The sequence below is a fragment of the Molothrus ater genome, chromosome Z, assembly GCF_012460135.2.
Source record: "Molothrus ater isolate BHLD 08-10-18 breed brown headed cowbird chromosome Z, BPBGC_Mater_1.1, whole genome shotgun sequence".
Lineage (NCBI taxonomy): Eukaryota > Metazoa > Chordata > Aves > Passeriformes > Icteridae > Molothrus > Molothrus ater.
This window is the reverse complement of record NC_050511.2, coordinates 2,528,829-2,546,881: the sequence shown is the minus strand read 5'-3', so window position 1 is coordinate 2,546,881 and position 18,053 is coordinate 2,528,829. Positions and strand designations below refer to the sequence as shown.

General features: G+C 43.3%; 1 protein-coding gene across 1 annotated transcript in view; it reads right to left on the bottom strand.

The window, feature by feature from the left end:
* LOXHD1 (lipoxygenase homology PLAT domains 1) overlaps window positions 1–18,053 on the bottom strand; it is a 134,129-nt gene that overhangs the window by 67,863 nt on the left and 48,213 nt on the right. The window contains exons 15-25 of the mRNA XM_054517861.1: window positions 12,729–12,805; window positions 11,696–11,892; window positions 11,174–11,366; window positions 10,192–10,352; window positions 7,157–7,454; window positions 6,452–6,606; window positions 4,950–5,083; window positions 3,895–4,043; window positions 2,608–2,712; window positions 1,757–1,885; window positions 828–992 (exon numbers count right to left, since the gene is read on the bottom strand). Of these exons, the coding sequence (XP_054373836.1) occupies window positions 828–992; window positions 1,757–1,885; window positions 2,608–2,712; window positions 3,895–4,043; window positions 4,950–5,083; window positions 6,452–6,606; window positions 7,157–7,454; window positions 10,192–10,352; window positions 11,174–11,366; window positions 11,696–11,892; window positions 12,729–12,805 (1,763 nt within the window). The remainder of the gene's footprint in view (window positions 1–827; window positions 993–1,756; window positions 1,886–2,607; window positions 2,713–3,894; window positions 4,044–4,949; window positions 5,084–6,451; window positions 6,607–7,156; window positions 7,455–10,191; window positions 10,353–11,173; window positions 11,367–11,695; window positions 11,893–12,728; window positions 12,806–18,053) is intronic.

Here is an 18,053-nt window from a genome sequence, read left to right as displayed (position 1 = left end):
CACTTGAAATGAAGCAGATCAGAGAGGGACAAGTCAAATACAGTCCCAGGGCTGAACTCTGCACACTGTCAAAGATGCTTAAGAAAGGGGAGAAATGAGAAGGGAGAGGGCTAAAAAGTAAGGAAAATATTTCATTTATTTCAAGAAAACCATGGTGTCTGATGTTCAGTGTTCTGCAAGCAGGAAAAAGAAGTTTCAAGAACTAAAGAGTTTGAGTTGCCATAGCAGACTTGAGCTCATACTCAGAAGGAGCTGAGTAGGGGAAATGTTTACCCAAAACATTAATTTGGAGGGTAATGAAGAGTAAGGAAAAATTGGAGAACACTAAAAAAGGCAGACTGGTGCAACACTTCTAGAAAAGCACCACACTAAAGAAACTCTGGAAGAGGGTCTTTCAGCAAGAGATGAGTGTGCAATGCCAAAGGCACTGGAAGAACTAAGACTTGGAAGCAAGACCAGAGTGTCTGCTTTGGCACCAGAAATGGCAATATTAGAATGGAGCAAGATCAAAGGGAAACTGGAGACAAGAAAGACAGCTTGGAATGAGCAGAGGACTTGGAGGGGATGGGGAAATAGGAAGAAAAAGACAATCATCCACATCCACATGACTTCTAATGATTCTCTGATTTGGCAAACGCAGTAAATGTTAATCTAGAGCACCCAGTGGAACCTTCTTGTAGTAATTTGAATAGCTGGCATGAGATCTACTTTTAAATTTCCCAAAGCCAGTTCAAGTGAGAGGTGAAACCTATAAAACTGCATGAGATAGTGAGATTTTTATCTTCTGTAATGACGAGTGTATCCTGGGGAAATGGCATTCTGCTCACATGGGATGTACTCTACTGTCTGCAGTTCTGCAGGGAAGATAATTCTCTCAATGGCTCCATCATCCTCGGATTTATCCAGCCAGCGGCCACAGGGAAACTTGAGGCACTGTCCCAGGGATGGGGCATCAATCTCCACCCATTCCAGAAACCAGCCAGTTGAATTACCTGTGGTGCAAAGATAACAGTGAATAACCCATGAAGCCTTTGCAGACAACAGCAAATGAATCACTGCACGCCAGACCTCAGAGAAATAAATCTTTCTGTCTTTTGCCAAAGGGAATGTAGAATATATGGAGTAAAGATCATTGGATGCAATTGCCCAGGATTGAGGTAAAATGATTCACATTTCTATAAGTGTCAGGGTAAAGATGTACACGTGGAAATGCTAATTACTGCATCACTTTTATCAATTGGCCTCTGTAATAATAAAGAGCAGCTATCAATAAACCTGTCATTTAATGACCCATAGGGGAAAAGATCCATGCATAGCTCCACTGCCTCCCTTGTTTGTAGCAGATACACAGAATTCTATCTAAAAAGCAGCCAAGACTTGATGATCAAAATACCACCAAAAACTTAATAAAGAAGTGAAACAAGCCTATGGGTCCCATGCAATAAAAAAAAAAAAAAAAGGGGGTATGGTGGGTATGGTGGTACCTGTGAAATCTCTCTAAAGATGAGGCTGTAGAAATATAAAGACTCTTGCAGAGGGAGAGGATGCAAAGCTATCTGCAAGTTGGCACCACTGAGCTCCTAATGTCACATGGGAATGGAATCAGCAGCAAAGATAGTAGCAGCAGCAGCCAAAGTGACAGCAAGGATCTGTCACCAAAAGGTAAATTACATTTGGGGTCTTGAAGGCAGGTTATTTTATACAGCAACACACCCTGTGCACTAGAAACACTGCATTACAGAGCAGATTATCTTACCTTTATTGTCATGGCCTATCTTGATTTTTTTCAGGTCTCCAATGTCCACAGACTCCACTGTAAACTCATCTACCTTCCCACGCTCAAATTTGTTCTTGTTAAACTTTGAGGCCTTTAGGCTGACTATCCCTGTTGTGGCGATGCAAAAGGACATTGTTCAGCATGTGAAACAAATCCTCTGGGAATGTCAACAGTGGGACGAGAGAAGGGGCTAAAATGCAAAAATTGGCTTTTCATCTCAAGATCTGAGCTTTGTCCCTCCCTCTGAGCCCAAGTCTGTATCAACACCCAAAATATACAGAATTCCTCCCTTGAATGATCCTCTGGCAGTGCAACAGGGATGATGTTGTCGTGCTGTGCTCACAGCTAAAGAAATCAGTGCTACCCATCAGCTCCCTGTCACTCTCACAGGCATCCAAGCCACTGCACACACAGCTCAGCTGCTTCCAAGAGGATTAACTCATCAGCTGATTAAATACTTCTGGGCCACTCAAAGAGGCAGAGGAGGGTTGGGTTTCAGGAGCATGCTGATTCATTGCTGAGGAAAGCAAATCATCCAGTGCATTCACTGCTCAATAATGTAGTCCCAGTCAACTGTGCTGTTTCTATAATTGAAATTAAAACCTTTAGACCAGCAGCTGGTGCAAATCAGCATCGCAAAGCTTGGCAGTGATTTACAGCAGCTGGTGCTGTGCTCCAAGTTACCACGACGTGTGCAGCGACTGCGAGAACACAAAGTCGCACTAAAAGGAGTGAGAAAGGGGTATTGGGGAAATGAAAAGAAACCATGACCTGTCTTTTCAGGTGTCAGACACGGAGCTGCTTTCCTTTTCCATCATTTGAAGCCATACCTGTGTCGTCTTTACTTCCATAGAGTATGATGAAAACGTTGGCATCTGTCCCGGCATTTTTCTTGTCCCCCGTTTTCACTTTCACTGAGTATGTCGTGGATTTAGCTGCCAGATAAAACATCTTAATTTAAGAGTGTAATGTCCGACCAGGAGTTAACTCTACTCTTCCTTGCTTAAATGTGTGCTTGGTTTGAGTTTTGTTTTGGCTAATCACAGTCATGCTGTAATCTCTAATTCCTGTTCTATGCTCTGGTAGCCCTTGAGCTGGGTTGTCTGGTTCCAGAATCTTCTACTGCTCCAGTCACTCACACATTGCCTGCATATCTACAGATAAGAAATGTGCTCAAGCCTTCCCATTTGCTTCCTGGGAACCTCTAACCCTCCTCAAAACTGCCTCTGATTGCAATATTTCTTTAAAAAAATCCACCTACCCCCCCTTTATTTCATTGGCATCAGATAATACATGTGCATATAACACATACCAGAAAGTGTGTGCACTGACATATACAGTTTCATATTCACAAACACACCTTTCAGAACAGCATCAGTAGGGATGTTTCTACTACACCATCATCTAGAAAGTGCAGTAAACTCATAAAAAATCTCATGGAAAAGTCTAATATAATCTTCACTCAGGTGATGTAACCTCAGGATTTCCGAAATTGAATACTTCCTCCCTAGCTGGACATATCTTTCCAAAAGAAATAAGTTAAAATGTTGGGCACTCAGCACCTTGCTGAGTGTGTCCCAGTGACCCAGGAGTGTGTCACTGCTCTGTGGTTACCGCGCAAATTTATATACAAATGAGGCAAAGTTGTTTTGGAGGACAACAGACACAAGCAACAAGATGGAAAGTGAGACAAATTCAGGTCCCTTCTCTTTCTCTGGGTGTGTTTTCTCTCTGCTCAGTTTCATGTTGGAACATTTAACCAATACAGTCCATGATGTGAAATTAATGAGATTTATTCATTAGATACTAGCAACCAATATGCATTTCAGTTCAAAAACAAGGACTGAACCTATTACCCATCTTTTTAGCCTTGTCACTTAGGGTCCAATCTTGCAAGATGATTAAATCAACTAAAAATGAGGAGGGTCCACTCCTCACAGTCTGACACACACTTGACACTTCCTTCATGCCTGAAAATTTCATTTTGGGGCAAAATTACTCCCAGCACAGTGAGTAACTGCTACTGCTCATTGCTAATGCCCTCAGCAGCACTAACAACCTGATTCCTATCCAACCCCACACTGGAAGAAATTCAAGGCCAACATATAACATTCCACCTTTCTGTTCCAGGCCCAAAGTTGCAGGAGACTGGCCCTCATTTTCTGAATCTTTCTTCACAAATGCTTCATCCACTGGGACCAGCTCCCTGGCAATCTGACCGTCATCTTCCTCCACTGCCAACCACCGCTGGCATGGAAAGTAATACCTACAAAATGACAGCAGCATGCAGTGCTTACACAGGACTTCACAGGCTTTAATAACATAAACAAGCACAGATCAGAGGCTACTTGAAGGAAAAAACAAAAAAACCCAACAAGATTACTCAAGGCTGAGCAATACATCTGTTTTCATCCTTGAGATCTGGTGTTGTGGGAGCTAAATCCATAAATAGGTTAGGGAGCACGTACTGCTAAGTGCTGTTTCTGGGCTGCCAGCCCCACATAGATGATTCATTTTAATTTCACTCCCAGAAAGAGTTCAGTAACTTGAAGGACCTCCAGACTCCTGGGCATTTTATGTTTATGAAGACTGAACCCATCTTGTCCTTAAGAGTGGTCCCACCCATCAGAGCATTGTGCAAATTTTAAGCGTGTGATTTCCAGCAAGTTCCAGCTCGAAGGCAAGCCTAGATTTCAGGTTTTGAACAGCCCATTCTTTGCTCATCCAGCTGTCTGTGGAAATCATGAGAGTTTGCTTAGATCAGAATTTGCTTTTGGCCCAGATCTTTGCATTAAGTAGAAAGGGCAAATAAAACTCAGACTTCCAAAGTGAGGCCTAGAAGGGAAAAGCTTGAGTGCAGCCTCTGCTCCAGGAGGGAGAGATTAGCCCATCCCATGAGGAGAAACAGAAAAAAGCTGGGGCTGCCTTCCAAACACTGCTGGTTCCAAAATTACAGAGGTGCTGGGACAGCAAACCTCCCCATGGGTACCCCAGAATGGCTCCACGCTCTGTGTCATGGCACAGGGACCACAAGGCTCTCAAATGATGGCCATTCTCTGAGGAGCTCCAACAATGCCCTCCTGCATCTCCTCTGCCTCCCCACGGCTCTGCAGGCCCCTGAGAACACAACCCCTTTCCTGACCCCATGAAAAGGGCACAACAGGCTCCTCACGTGGTGCTCTCTTTGAGGTCAATAATCTCCACCCTCTCCAGGAACCAGCTGGGCCTGGAACCAGAGTTATCGTGGCGGATCCGCAGCTTCTTCAGTTCGCCCAGGTCAATGGCTTTGATGGTGAATACATCTACCTGCACAGGAGGCAAGAGGCAAATGGCTGTGTTTCCAAGACAGAAGGAAAGAAATAGCCAAGGGTAATCATCTTTTTTGCCATTAAAACATAGCTATTTGTAAGTTCTTTTTGTACTCTTTGTGTGGGTGTACAAAAATAACTACAGAGCACTGAGATCTCCCATTAACACTGATGTTTGGCTCCTACAAGGCAGTAACAGCCCTGGAGCTGCTCCCCCCTTCACTCCTCTCTTTGCCTCATCCCAGTTCCAGCTTCCTGTAAGTTTAACTCCTCTCTGCTAAATATCGTTCCTTTCAGGCTTAGTATTTTCCCACAGATTGAATCTGGAACCGGACAAAAACCATGTTGACTCCGTGGAAATTCTCCTGCTTACCTCTGTGTAGAGTCCTCCAATATTCACAGTTGGAAGGGATCCACAAGGATCACTGAGTCCAACTCCTGGCTCTGCATGGGACAGCCCCAAAATACAGCCCATATGCTTTATTTCAAATATTTCAGAATTTCTTCGTTTTGTCATTTACCACAACCAAGAGGATCATTTATTAACTGTGTTAGTGTGACAGGATGGCCCTTGTTATCATAACAGTTTAAACATCTTAATGTGATTAATATGTTGGTAGACTTCGTGTTTGTACTCCCCAGAGTAAAGAGCATTACATTTGCAGGTTGGAGCTCTTCCCACTGAATGAAGAACCATGTGCAGGTTGCAGTTTCACCAGTGCCAAGCTCATAAATCACAGCTAACATCTTATTTAACAACCTTAGGGCTCTTTTTTTTTTTTTGCGGTTGCAAGTTTTCCACAGCTGCTTTTTGTTTCTGTAATTTTTTGTTCTTCAGAATTATTCCTTAAAAAACTCCTGGCTATAACAGTAGATTTTTGTTAATTGTTTATAAACTTTTTATAACAAATACTCAACATACAAGAGATGATCTTTAATTGGATTGGATTATAATGTAATTACAGCACACTGTGTAATATTGCTTTTATTCCCTGGCTGGTTGGGTAGAACATTTAGAATAGCTTTCGCATCTAAATATCTACATGTTTGAACTTCCCCAAAAATACTCTCCAACATTAATTTAAAGTTTGTAAGTTTTAAGTATTCCTGAGAGGAAGCATTATTACCAGAATGCTTACAGGAAGCAGATGCAGAAAGTGGCTCCAATATAGAATTGGTGTTCGGCTTATTATTCAAATGAATCTCCCCTGAAAACGTTTTGAGGCATTTTGCTTTATATAATATATTTCAGAAATAAAAAAATTTTGAAAGAAGTGAGAAGAAAGTGTATTGAGCGGCCAGCACATCAACCGAGAGAGCCCTGCCAGGCTCATTCTCGCTTGAGTGAGTGGAGTTCATGCATTACCTGTCCTTTCTCAAACTTGTTGAGGTTATTTGACCTTTTCAGCTGGCGCTCACCCGTGTCTCCTCTTTCCATGCCATAGATGCTCAGGAAGACATTAGCATCTGTTCCAGCCCCCCACACAGTCCCAGTGAGGACGTGGACTTCATACGTATTTTCTGCAAGTAAAATAGCAAAGGCAGGTCAGAAGGACCCCTGAAGTGGCCATATTTCATCAAATCTGTGGCTCACCACAGAAGTGTGTAACCCCTGAAATGCCAGCACAGAAAGAGTTTGCCTGGAGTTTGTTGGCATCTATATTAAAACATGAGCAGCTCTGCCTTCCTCCAGCCCCTCTCTTTGGCCATAACAACAGTTACATCTTGCTAAACTCTCAGCTGCAGTGGGACCCTCTGGGACTCTTGATCCAAGTGCCCCAGATGACCTTTGATGAATCCTATGGAAGTCCTTTAGGATATCCCAATTTCAGGCTGTCTCCTCCGTGCTCTCCCTTAGTTTACCCTCTTCCTTAGTTCATCCTCTTCCTCCCTAGCTTGACCCACCACAGATCCAGTGCATGCCTGGGGCAACGGGGTGGTTTTGGAGGATAAATGGTCCTTCCAAGTGTGGTTATCATCCTTCATGCAGAGGCTGGATACACACATCCACACCCACACTCACACACACACCCCCACACCCACACACACACACATTCCCTGTGGTATTTACCCTCCAGGTCAGATTCTCCATCAGGCACCAGCTCTACCACAAGCTCCTTGTCCCCTTCGTCCTTAGCCAGCCAGCGGTGTGCCACAAACGTATAGACATCCATTCCTTCTTCCTCCTTGTTCTCCTCCTCTTCCTTCTCATCAGACTTCTTCTTCTTCTTCATGCTTTCATCCGACCCCTTTGTTTTGGTGGCCAGGCGCTTCAGCGTGACGCTCTCCAGGAACCAGCCATCCCCAATGCCTGTCCCGTCGTGGCCTATCCGGATCTTGTAAATCTTGCCAACATCTGCAGCCTCTCTCTGCCACCCAGGGAAAGTCAGCACCCAGAGGGATAGAAGACAGTCTTAATTTCATAAAGCGCATTCTTAAAAAGGAGAAGCACAGCCTCTGTCACACAAAATATCTAAGCAAGGAGAAGAACAATATCCTAATGCAAGTTTACATTTTCCTTCCTGCTTTACTATTTCATACTTCCCATCACCAAATCTCATCTGAATGGATTAAGCTGAAGACATTCAGAGCAGCCATGGTGAGGAGAGGAGCTAAATCCATATTTATTGGGCTCCCTACTTCCTCATTGCTCTCCTCACCTGTATTGTCTCTGTGTTGTTGCTAAAGATGAATATATGATAATACCACACCAGGTTTTTACAGATTCTCAGCACATGAGGCATTTTGAAAATTAATAATAAGGTGCCTTTCATACTCTGCACAGGATATGAACCCAGCAAGAAGCAATAATGGTGTAGTGAAAAGGCAGTTAACTTATAACACAATCTCTGACACAGACTGTGGGTTTGGAGTGCCCTTCTCCCTCCTTCTCATCTGCAAAATTAGAGAAGTATTTTCTCACTTTTCTGGTGAGCAGAGAGGATACAATCACTGGTGGTTACAGTGCTTCAGTGGCAGAAGGCTGATCAGTAAGAAGATTTACATCCCTCTAGTCAGCACAGCAGACACAAAACCTTCTTGGTTTAGATTATCTGTCTGGATTACTACCTAATGAAGTTGGATAGAAGATTTTACTCCACACAATCCTTCAACAACCCATGACTTGTTTCTGATGATCACTTATGCTGTTATGCAGTGTTTATGTTATAAAACTTGCAAACATTTGCTTCAGGCTGAAATCTGGCACTTGGCATGTAAGGTTTTAGTCTAGAAGCGTTTTGTAGATTAAAACAAAATCAATTGCACACAAGATGCGTATCAGAAAACTGAAATTGATCCCGCTGTCCTGACATAAAGAATGTATCTTTCCTTACACGGATTTACTCTTAGATTTACTGTAATCATCGTGCATGCCTTGTCCATGACTGATGGCATTTCCTATTATCACGTAGCTCACAGAATCTTATTTTTGCCTGTGTCTTTTTGTAAACATTCATATAGTGAAAGAGATAGACAATCTATTTATCAATGCTCTGGAGCTTCTTCCTTGTGTGCTTATAAAAAAAATCACAGAAATGGGCATAATTTTCAAATCTGGCAATAAATATCAGAGAGAGGATATAAGCAAAGCTATGTAAACAGAACACTGTACATATGGCTTTATTATAAATCTTATATTGGCTAATAGCTCTTACTCATAAATTTTAGAAAGCTTATTTCCTTTAAAATCAGAGAAACCTAATCTTAAAACCATAGAGAATTTTTAAAAAGCAAACATTTATAAGGTACTAGTCATTTCAAATCCCCAAAAACTCATTAAAAATAGATAAACATCAGTAACTCCATTCGGTAAAGCAAGAAAATGAAGCAGGAGGAGGTGAACTGATCTCAAAAATACACAGTACAAAACTGGTGAAGCTGTGGATAAAGGCACCTCCATTTGGCCACTGACAGCAGGAAGGATATCCCAGTCTTGATGATTCAGGGGAGCTTCAGCAATTAGCTGCAAGCTTAACTGTGCTGAGATGGATCCAGCCTCTGTGGGGCTGCAAATTCTCAGGAATACCTAGGCACTGCTGTGCCAAGTCTTGTGCTGTGAGCACATGTGCCAGATGTGCCTTAAATCCTGCTCCCACCTGCACTCTCTGCTTCACTGTCCAGATGTTGGTCTCTCCTTCCCTACAGAAGGATGTGGCTCTGACAGAGCACCCTGTCTTTGCTCTGATCCCACATCAGGGCAGGTGCTAGGACCATTTGTGTCCTGCAAACCGTGGTTCCTCTGGGCAGAAACCCCAAGCTAACAAGGCAGAAGAGAACATTGGTCCCAAAGGCGAGGGTCCTGACCATGTTGTGATCCACACTTGCTGGGCAGCCTCATCAACCCAGGATTATCTTGCTGGATTATCCAACACCTGGCTCACTCCCTAGAGTTTTGTTGGAGGTTCCTCACCCCTCTAAACACTCCCTTTGCTGCAGGGCTGCTCGGAAAGAGGTGTGGGCTCTGCAGTATAAACCTGAATTTTTAAAAAGCTCTGAATTCTGACCATCCTGATACCTGGAGGACTGAGCTGTGCACATTGAATGTCGGGGCTGTGCAGTGCCTGCCTGCCTGTACAGTGTTACAAGCACTGTAAAATCCATTAGGCATTCACACATTCTCAGGAATTACAGCTGCAAACCTCTGCAGGGCTGACATCTGTACCCATAGTTAATGGTGTGTGTGACCACAGGCAAACCTGGGATTCCTTCTATTCTCATACAAAGAGTGTTTTCTTTTTCCCCCAGCTACACAATGAGAATTGGCAATAACACGTGGCCAGGCACAAAGTTTGAAGACTTTTGAGATCTTTTTGAAAGTAAATATAAACAAATGTTGCTATTAGATTATAAATTTCAATGACCTTTGCTAGCAGGCCCTCAGAAGATGTAAGTCCCTTGACAAAACACAAAACCCCATAAAGAAATGCCTTCCAAAAAAGCCTTCCAAAACTATAGATAGAGGACAGTAGATACTGCCAGACCTGCAATTTTCTTGAAAAGTCTTTTTTCTTTTTTTATATTTGGGCAGTTACTCTATTGATGTCTCAACTTTGGCTGATAATTTCTTTCCCCTTTTAGAAGTGGCAGTGACAGCCTCCATCATACCTTGAAGATATCTGTGGCTCCCCTTTCAAAGTTGTTGGATCTGTTTTCCAAGATGATCAATTCTGTTTTGCCAGTCTCACCATAAATCTGCATGAAGACTTTGGCATTGGTGCCTGCGGCTCGCACGTCTCCAGTGACTACAGACACCTCATAGTTTATCACTGGTCCAAAAATAAAGCAATTAAATCAGCAGAGAAACTCAGATAACAACATTCCTGGGGGCTCAGGTTCGAAATTAAATTACCTTGTCTTAACAAATGTCCACGTAGCCGACCATTTGCTCTTATCCAAACTAAATGTGAGATAACAGAACTCTTCACTGAGGACTAACCTAATAGTTTTCCTTTTACAAGTGTTAGCCAGTGTCAGGGGGGTGCAAAACAGCCTTAAAAGGGAATTTTGTTTCAGGACTAACTATAGAGTGGTTGAATGGTCTCCTTAATACAGTGCAAGGGAGGGAGTTACAGAGAGCAGGGGAAAACCACAGCATTCTTTCTTAGGACCCAACAGCAAATTTTAACTGTAGTCTTAAAAGAAAATGGGTCTACTGATAAAGTCAAGTGGCCAGTAGGGATTTGGCACTTAGTTATCAAACAGCTTCTCCTTTCCAGGAAACGGGTAATAAAGGCAGGGTGGGATATGTGCTGGTGCATAAAGAGAAAAAAGGACTGGGGCAGATAAATGTAGAAAAAAGAAGAACCCACTGATATTGCAGTGAAGAAGCACATTGTCTTGTGCTGTGTTGTGCTGCCCAGGGTGTAAATTTTTCATATGGTCTCAGGAAATGGAGATGAAAATATCTGTAATGTTTTTCCAACTCTTTCAGAAAACACGAGGAGAATATTTTACTTTTCTCACAAATATGAGCCCATAGGAATGGTGATTTTTTGGTTTTAATGTCTAAGACAGTGGTGACCTTGCCCTGAAGGATGGGAGCAATGCACATTTAGCCCTAGCTTCAAAGCAGCACGTGTTCTCTTACATTTCTCAATAGGCAAAATCTCACTTGGGTAGACCTCCACCTCCACCCTGCCATCGGCCTCATCCTTGTCAAGCCACCGGTTGCAGGGGAACATGTACTGCCTTCCCTGGACTGGAACTGTGATCTGGACACTGGCCAGGAACCAGCCGGACCGCAGACCCACGTTATCGTGCCCAATCAGAATTCGGTTGATCTTTGGAAAAAGCAAACAAAAACCCAGAGGGCAGGGAAAAACCCAACACAACGGAATTTGCTTAATGTTAAACAGTCTCCTTACCCTGGCACAGTGCTCTTCCACCGTGTTTGTGTAAATAGTTTATACATGTATTTAACTGCAGACTTAAAACACTCCCCGCATGCCAGCATACACAATACACTGGTGTAAAATCTATGTAAAATGTGTCTCTTAATATCCAGTGTGAATGTCAAAGGCTCTTTCATCACCTTCAATATGGAGTGTTATTTTGCTCCTGAATTCAGGCACTTGCACAAAGTATAGAGCCACCTGCAATTGATTCTTACCTTTCCAATATCCATCATATCTAGAGTAAACTCATCCACTCGACCACGTTCAAAATAATTGCCTAGATCATTATCAGAGACTAAGAGAAACTCTTTGCTGGAGTCTGCTTTTTCACCGTAGAGTTTGATGAAAACCCTGGAATCTGAGCTGGCACCAGGGATATCTCCTGTCTTCACACTGATGTGATAACTGACATCTGGAGAGAAAGATTGATGCACAAAACACAGACAGGTGAGTGGCACTGCCAGTGCCCAGCCAGGCAATTGGCTTCTAACAGCTGACAGGAGAGGAAGGCTCCAGATACAGACACAGAAAGGACCTTGCCCTCCATTCATGCATCCAGAATCTTAGGGCCACGCTGGAGAAGCTGTCACACCTTGGAGTTACTCACCAAAAAAAAGAAGAGATCCAGTAGGTACACTGATAAGCATAAAACATTCTGTATGCCTCCCTCTCACTGTTTGATGATTACCCAAGGCATAGAAATGCACTTAGGCAAATGGGATTATTTCACCATTTTTATACTTAACAATTTAATTCAATAACTTTGACCTTCTTTTTATTTATTTTTTTAAAACACAACAACCTGCACTGTGCAAGCACCATTTTCTAAGGGAAATTGTAGGATTGGAGCCCTGGTTCTCCAGAAAAGGGCAATATAATATGTTTGATGATTTTCTTCAGAGAATGCCGTTATTTGATGGCATTTACTCTACTAAAACAGTGGCAATTCAAGATCCTTCAAAGAAAGATATACAAGAAAGCAGTTCTTAAACAAATCACTACTTTGAAAACCTTTTCTTTCTACCTATATAATGTGGCAATTATGTTCTTTTCCCATTCATAAACTAGAATTTAAGAGTCAGAGGCATTTCTCTCAGCATGACGACCTACTGCAGCTTCTTGCATAAGAATGGCAAAAAAGGCCCAGTAGATTTACTGGGAACTGACAAGAATTTTTAAGAAGAATAAAGCAAATAGACACATCCATATACAACTCAAACCCAGACCTTTTTTCGAAGCTAAACTCACTTTTTAGCAGTGGTGACTCCCCAGCAGGCACTAATTCTCGGACAATCTGACCATCGTCCTCATTTTTATCAAGCCATCTGGTTTACAAACAGAAGTAAGTTATCTTTGAATAATTAGCACCTGTTAGACCTTTCAAAATCCACGCTGGCTTCACGCATAGCCCATATCCACACTACAGTCAAAAAGATATTTTTAGAGGGCTCTGTATTTCTGTTATCTTTGCAGGGACTTGACCAGACCATACGGCAGCCACATTTTAAATCTCCATTTTCCCAAGAAGAGGGACCATGAGAGCTCTGCTCGCAGTAGATAAGCATCTGCTGTGATGTCCATCTGTCTGAAAAGCACAAACTCCACAACCACAAGTTATCCCTGTGAACAGGCAGTCTTAGTGTCCTGAAAGATTTGACCTTCATTGACCAGAAAGACTTGCAGCCTCTACTGCTGAAGGGAGGGGATGAATTGTGTTATTCCCATTTTCAGGGCTGGGTATGTGCAGGCAGCTGGCACCAGCAAAAAGGAAGGATTTGCAAAGTTTCTTAACTCTAAAGATACAACTAGACTAATTGAGAAGAGGAGCTGGGCACAAAGCAAACTGTAGTATGACCTCAAAGGGAAAAAAATCTGAAAGGAAAATCATAGAATCATAGAATGGTTTGGGTTGGAAGGGACCCTGAAGACCACCCAGTTCCAACTGCCTGCCATGGGCAGGGACCTTCCCCTATCCCAGGTGGCTCCAAGCCCCATCCAACCTGACCTTGAACACTTCAGGGATGGGGCAGCCACAGCTTCTCTGGGCAACCTGTGCCAGGGCCTCACCACCCTGATAGTAAAGAATTTCTTCTTAATATCTAATCTCTCTGCCCTCCTTCAGCTTAAAATAATTTCTGCCTTATCCTACCACGACACGCCCTTTCCAAAAGCTTCCTCTTCAGTCCCCCTCTAAAAGTCCCCTCCCAAAACAGAGGGGAACTAGCTGCTAGCCTGGCAACCTTCAGAGCTGCTCCTTCAGCCTCAGGGTAAAGGATTCACAGCCTCAACCCCATCATGTGCCCTACAGCAACCACTGCATGGCAGCAATCAGGGCCCTGGCAGAGGTTTGTTGCTTTCCTGGCCCCACTCAGGCTGCTGCAGCACTCGGTATATTCCTGTGAGCATCTGTTTGGGGTCAGGTTTCCCACAGTGGTGCTGTGAGAGCAGGAGCAGTTCCCAGAATGCTCATTGTTCCCAGGTGCACATCTATCTGCAGCAGCTAAAAATACTGCTTCAAAGCAGCAGGGGCGAGAAAAGGACAAATGAGCACTCTCTGCCGGGTCATGCAGAGTATTTAAATGGCTCCTGAAGCAGAAGGAGTAAAAACAAATCCCCAGAAACTGTTTCTTTTTAAAGGTGACCACGCTGCACAAACACATGGAGCCCATGTGCCCTGTGAGCTTCCCATGGTGTTGCTGTGACACAAACATTGTCCTTGGCTGACCCGTGTGCCAAAAAGGAGGGGAGCTCACCTCCATGGAAGTTTTCCTCTTTGACTTTGACAGTGAGTCAGTGTGTATGGAAACCCGAAAACGACCCTCAGAACCAGGATTTGGGGACATGAACAAAGAGAGCTGCTGAAAGCTGGATCAAACCTAAGGCACCTCTCTGGTAAAAAACCAGCACAGCTTAAAGTCATCACCAGCTGGACCGGATATTTTGGAAGACCCAGGGTGGTATGTCTCCACTTCATCCATCTGAAGGAATATTACATTTTCAATCTTCTCCCCTCTCCTACCACCCAGAGGAAAACAATAAGCACAAAGAAACCGTGCAAAAAAACCCAAAAAACAACCCAGCACCAGGAAAGAAATCCAAACATGAGCTAGAGCCAGCCTGGAAGCACAAGCAGCAGTGTTCTCATGCAAAAGGGGTGCACAGGAGTCCCACCACACAGACACACATCTCCAGCCCCAGCTTCCCTCTAAGTTTTGGGAGGTTGTTGGGTATGCACTCCGCCCAAATTCTTCCCTTTCTCTCAGTAAAGTAGGTGGCCTTGTGCAGTGCCCTTGTGCAGGGCTAAAAGCTCGGGTGGTCAGCATGAAGATGAAGAAGACATGGACATGTGATGATCACACGAGCACCACGTGAGGGCATCTGATGTGGTGTTGGGCCTCAGAGGAGGCAGAGGGGTGTAGTGGGATAGAGGAGCAGAAAAAATCCGTGGGGAAGACCATGAAACTGATGACAAGAATTGAGCAAGGGTAGACTGCAATAAGAGCATGCTAAGACATCACGTTGCCTTAAGAAAGGAAGCCTTTACTGATAGTTTGGGGCTGGGGTGGGATGGGGTTATTTTACCTGTTAAAACTGGTCCTTAATACCTTTGTCTTATGTAGCTCTTGATGCTGGCTGAGGATTCAAATCCTTGGAGAGGTATCCAATGGCTAGGGGATCACGTCATCCCAAAAGTCAAGATGCTTCTGTGTACATGGATGTTAACTGGGAGGACCCACAAAATTCAAGCCACCACCCCAGGACCACTGAACTCAGCATGGCCTTCAGGAAGGCAGAAGCTCACGAGGTAGACACATTTTTCCTCCACTTTTCCAACTCTTTTCCTTCTCTTTTTTTGTGCCCCGCAAGCTGCTGTTTCTGTTGCCAGCGGACATGCTGCTGTTTTCTGTGACCTTTGCCATTGCTGACATTTTAGGGATATCTGGGATAAATCTGAGTGAATCTCTCCTGCACTGAGGTGGCAGGATAAAAATACCTCCCACAAGAAACAGATCTCTGTGTGCAGCACAGCAAATGCTAACTGCTTCAGCAGTGAGGACAGAGGAGAAAAGCAAATCAGAAATGCAGAACACACCCTGAGATAAAGAAATTCCCTCTGCCAGTGTTGGTAGATAGTGATGGCAAGGGAAGGAGCATATCTTGGACTGGAAGAGGAAGAGGGAGGTTGCTGGAGGAGGGAGATTTATCAGCAGAAATGGCTTTAAAGCTCCTTGTGCTGTTTCAGCCAAGAGAACAGCCAGGAGTGGCAGCAGCACTATTTTCTGGAGAAGATTAGTGACAGAGGGAATATTTGGATGAGCAATGCCCTGCATCCCTTCCTTTCATTACATATGCATCAATATCCTAATTTCACTTCAGTGTAATTCCAACAGCATATCACTGAGCAGCAGATTGAAACCAGGGGTTTATAGTCTTACCCCAAATGCAAATGGATTGACACATCTGGCTGCAGAAAATAGAATATTTCAGTGCAGTGCCATCATATCCCTGGTACAAAAGGCATGTCAAAATCTTTTATTTTATCAGAACTCTATATGAGTTCAGTGAATGTAATTGACATGCCACTGTGGATTTTACAAGGGTGTAGCCATGTCCTGTGTCACATCCTTGGTTTAAAGAGATGCTTTATGACCAATATAACTCAAAGAGGACAGAAATATGACATGAAAGCCACTTCAGAATTTCTAGAGGATCAGAGATGCAGGTGACCACTGGAAAAAATACAATATGATATCATTTATAGCATTTGAAACCCAGCTTGAGTGCAATTAGAATGATTGGCACATCCATTAGATTCAGAGGCACACATGTATTTGTGTGTGCCTTTAAATATAACCTATATACAAAAATGTGTAAAAAGAGATAGACATCTCAGTTTATTTTTAGGCAAGAAAAGGAGGTTTCTCTGGCTCCTTTGTATGATGAACATTTTTGGCATTTGATTGAATAAATGTTCTTTTGCAGGAGTCTCCTAGTGCATCATCCCATTTGTGGTCTGTTGTTCTTCAGAGGATTAACAAAGTTCCCTTTTGCTTATGCTGGAGACAAATTAGGATGGTGGGGGCCGTATGCTTAGAAAAAAAAATTAATGATGTATCACAGAAGATTTCAGTGGAGTTGTAATGATTTATAGCATGTAAAATTCTATCCTATCACGAACTCACGACTTTTTCTGATTGAAAATTCATTTCTGTCTGGGATATAAATATTATAAAAAATAGGCTGGTTTAGAGCCTGTCAGGTAGTCCATTCCTGGACTTCCAGAGAGCTTTGAGGAGAAAATGACACCAGAAAAACTCAGTTCTGATCTTCAAAAAAGTTTGGCTCCATTTCTGGGGCAAAAGTTGAACTCCCTTAATTTTGAGCTTTGCAGCAGTATTCATCATCACTGTACCTAAACCACACCAGGTACTACAAGGTATAAACTGTTTAGTGATGCTACTGAATAATTCAGTATTCAGCTCCTAAAAGCATGGATATTATAATGCCTTGTGGTCATAAGGGAGGAGTAGTACTGCATCCAAGTGATGTACTAGTAATTCTGCAAATAATGCCTGGGGAAGTAACCTGCATTTACTTCTTGCAAGCATGGATCAAATGACCACTTTAAAAATCACTGACTCTAAGCCAACTGTTTAAACAGTTGAAAGCACAGGCCTGGGAGTCGTTATTTCTCGATGCTCTTCCTGAATCTGACATAAACTCACAATTAATCCGCTTAGCTTCTCTTTATCTCTGCTGGCTCCCTTGTACAACAAAGATAGTTCTTTTCACGTAGCTCTTGTGATTGCTAAATGATAGATGATCCTATGGAGTCACAGAAAAGATTTCAAATTAAAAGGCAAAACATAGTCATGTATATAAATATGTAAATAACAACAACAGAGAGACTTCAACAAGTTCTATGCAATGAAGATCTATAAGGCTATGTTAAAGATACCAGTTAGAGAGGAAGCTGGTTAGGCAGCTTTTTGATAGAGTGTCTGCTCCTCACATGTGTTGCAGCCTGGTTTGCATAGGGGCAAGGAGCCTGTGGAGCTTTTTGCACAGGTGAGATGTGTTTCTGATGGAAGGCATTTTGTCCCCTAGCTGTCTCTCAGGAGCAGCTGAGTGTCACAAGGTCAATGGAGTAGTTTTCAGTATGAACCCAGCAGCAAAAGGTGTTTTCTCCAGACCATGCAATTGTGCTGCGTGGAAGAGTGGAAGTTAATCAAGTCTTGGGGATAAAAGCAGTGAGAATAACATGTCTCAACAAGCAACAAACAACAACAAGCAGAAAGAGATTCTTCCCTGGTGCACCCCTTGGATGGAGTCTCCAACTAACCTCACTTGCACTTCCTTTTCTTGGACAACCCTTTTTCCAACCTCCTGTCCCTGTGGAGGCGGGTGGAGCAGGACTCCCTGAGCTCCTACCAAAGCAGCGAGGACATAAAGCTGTCCTTGGCCTACAGGAGTGGAGAGCAACACCCAAACGCTGCAGGCCATGGAAGTGTCTATCCCTCCCCCTGGAGGATGCAGTGGGTGAGCACCTTTGCCCTCAGATCTCTGCAGAGT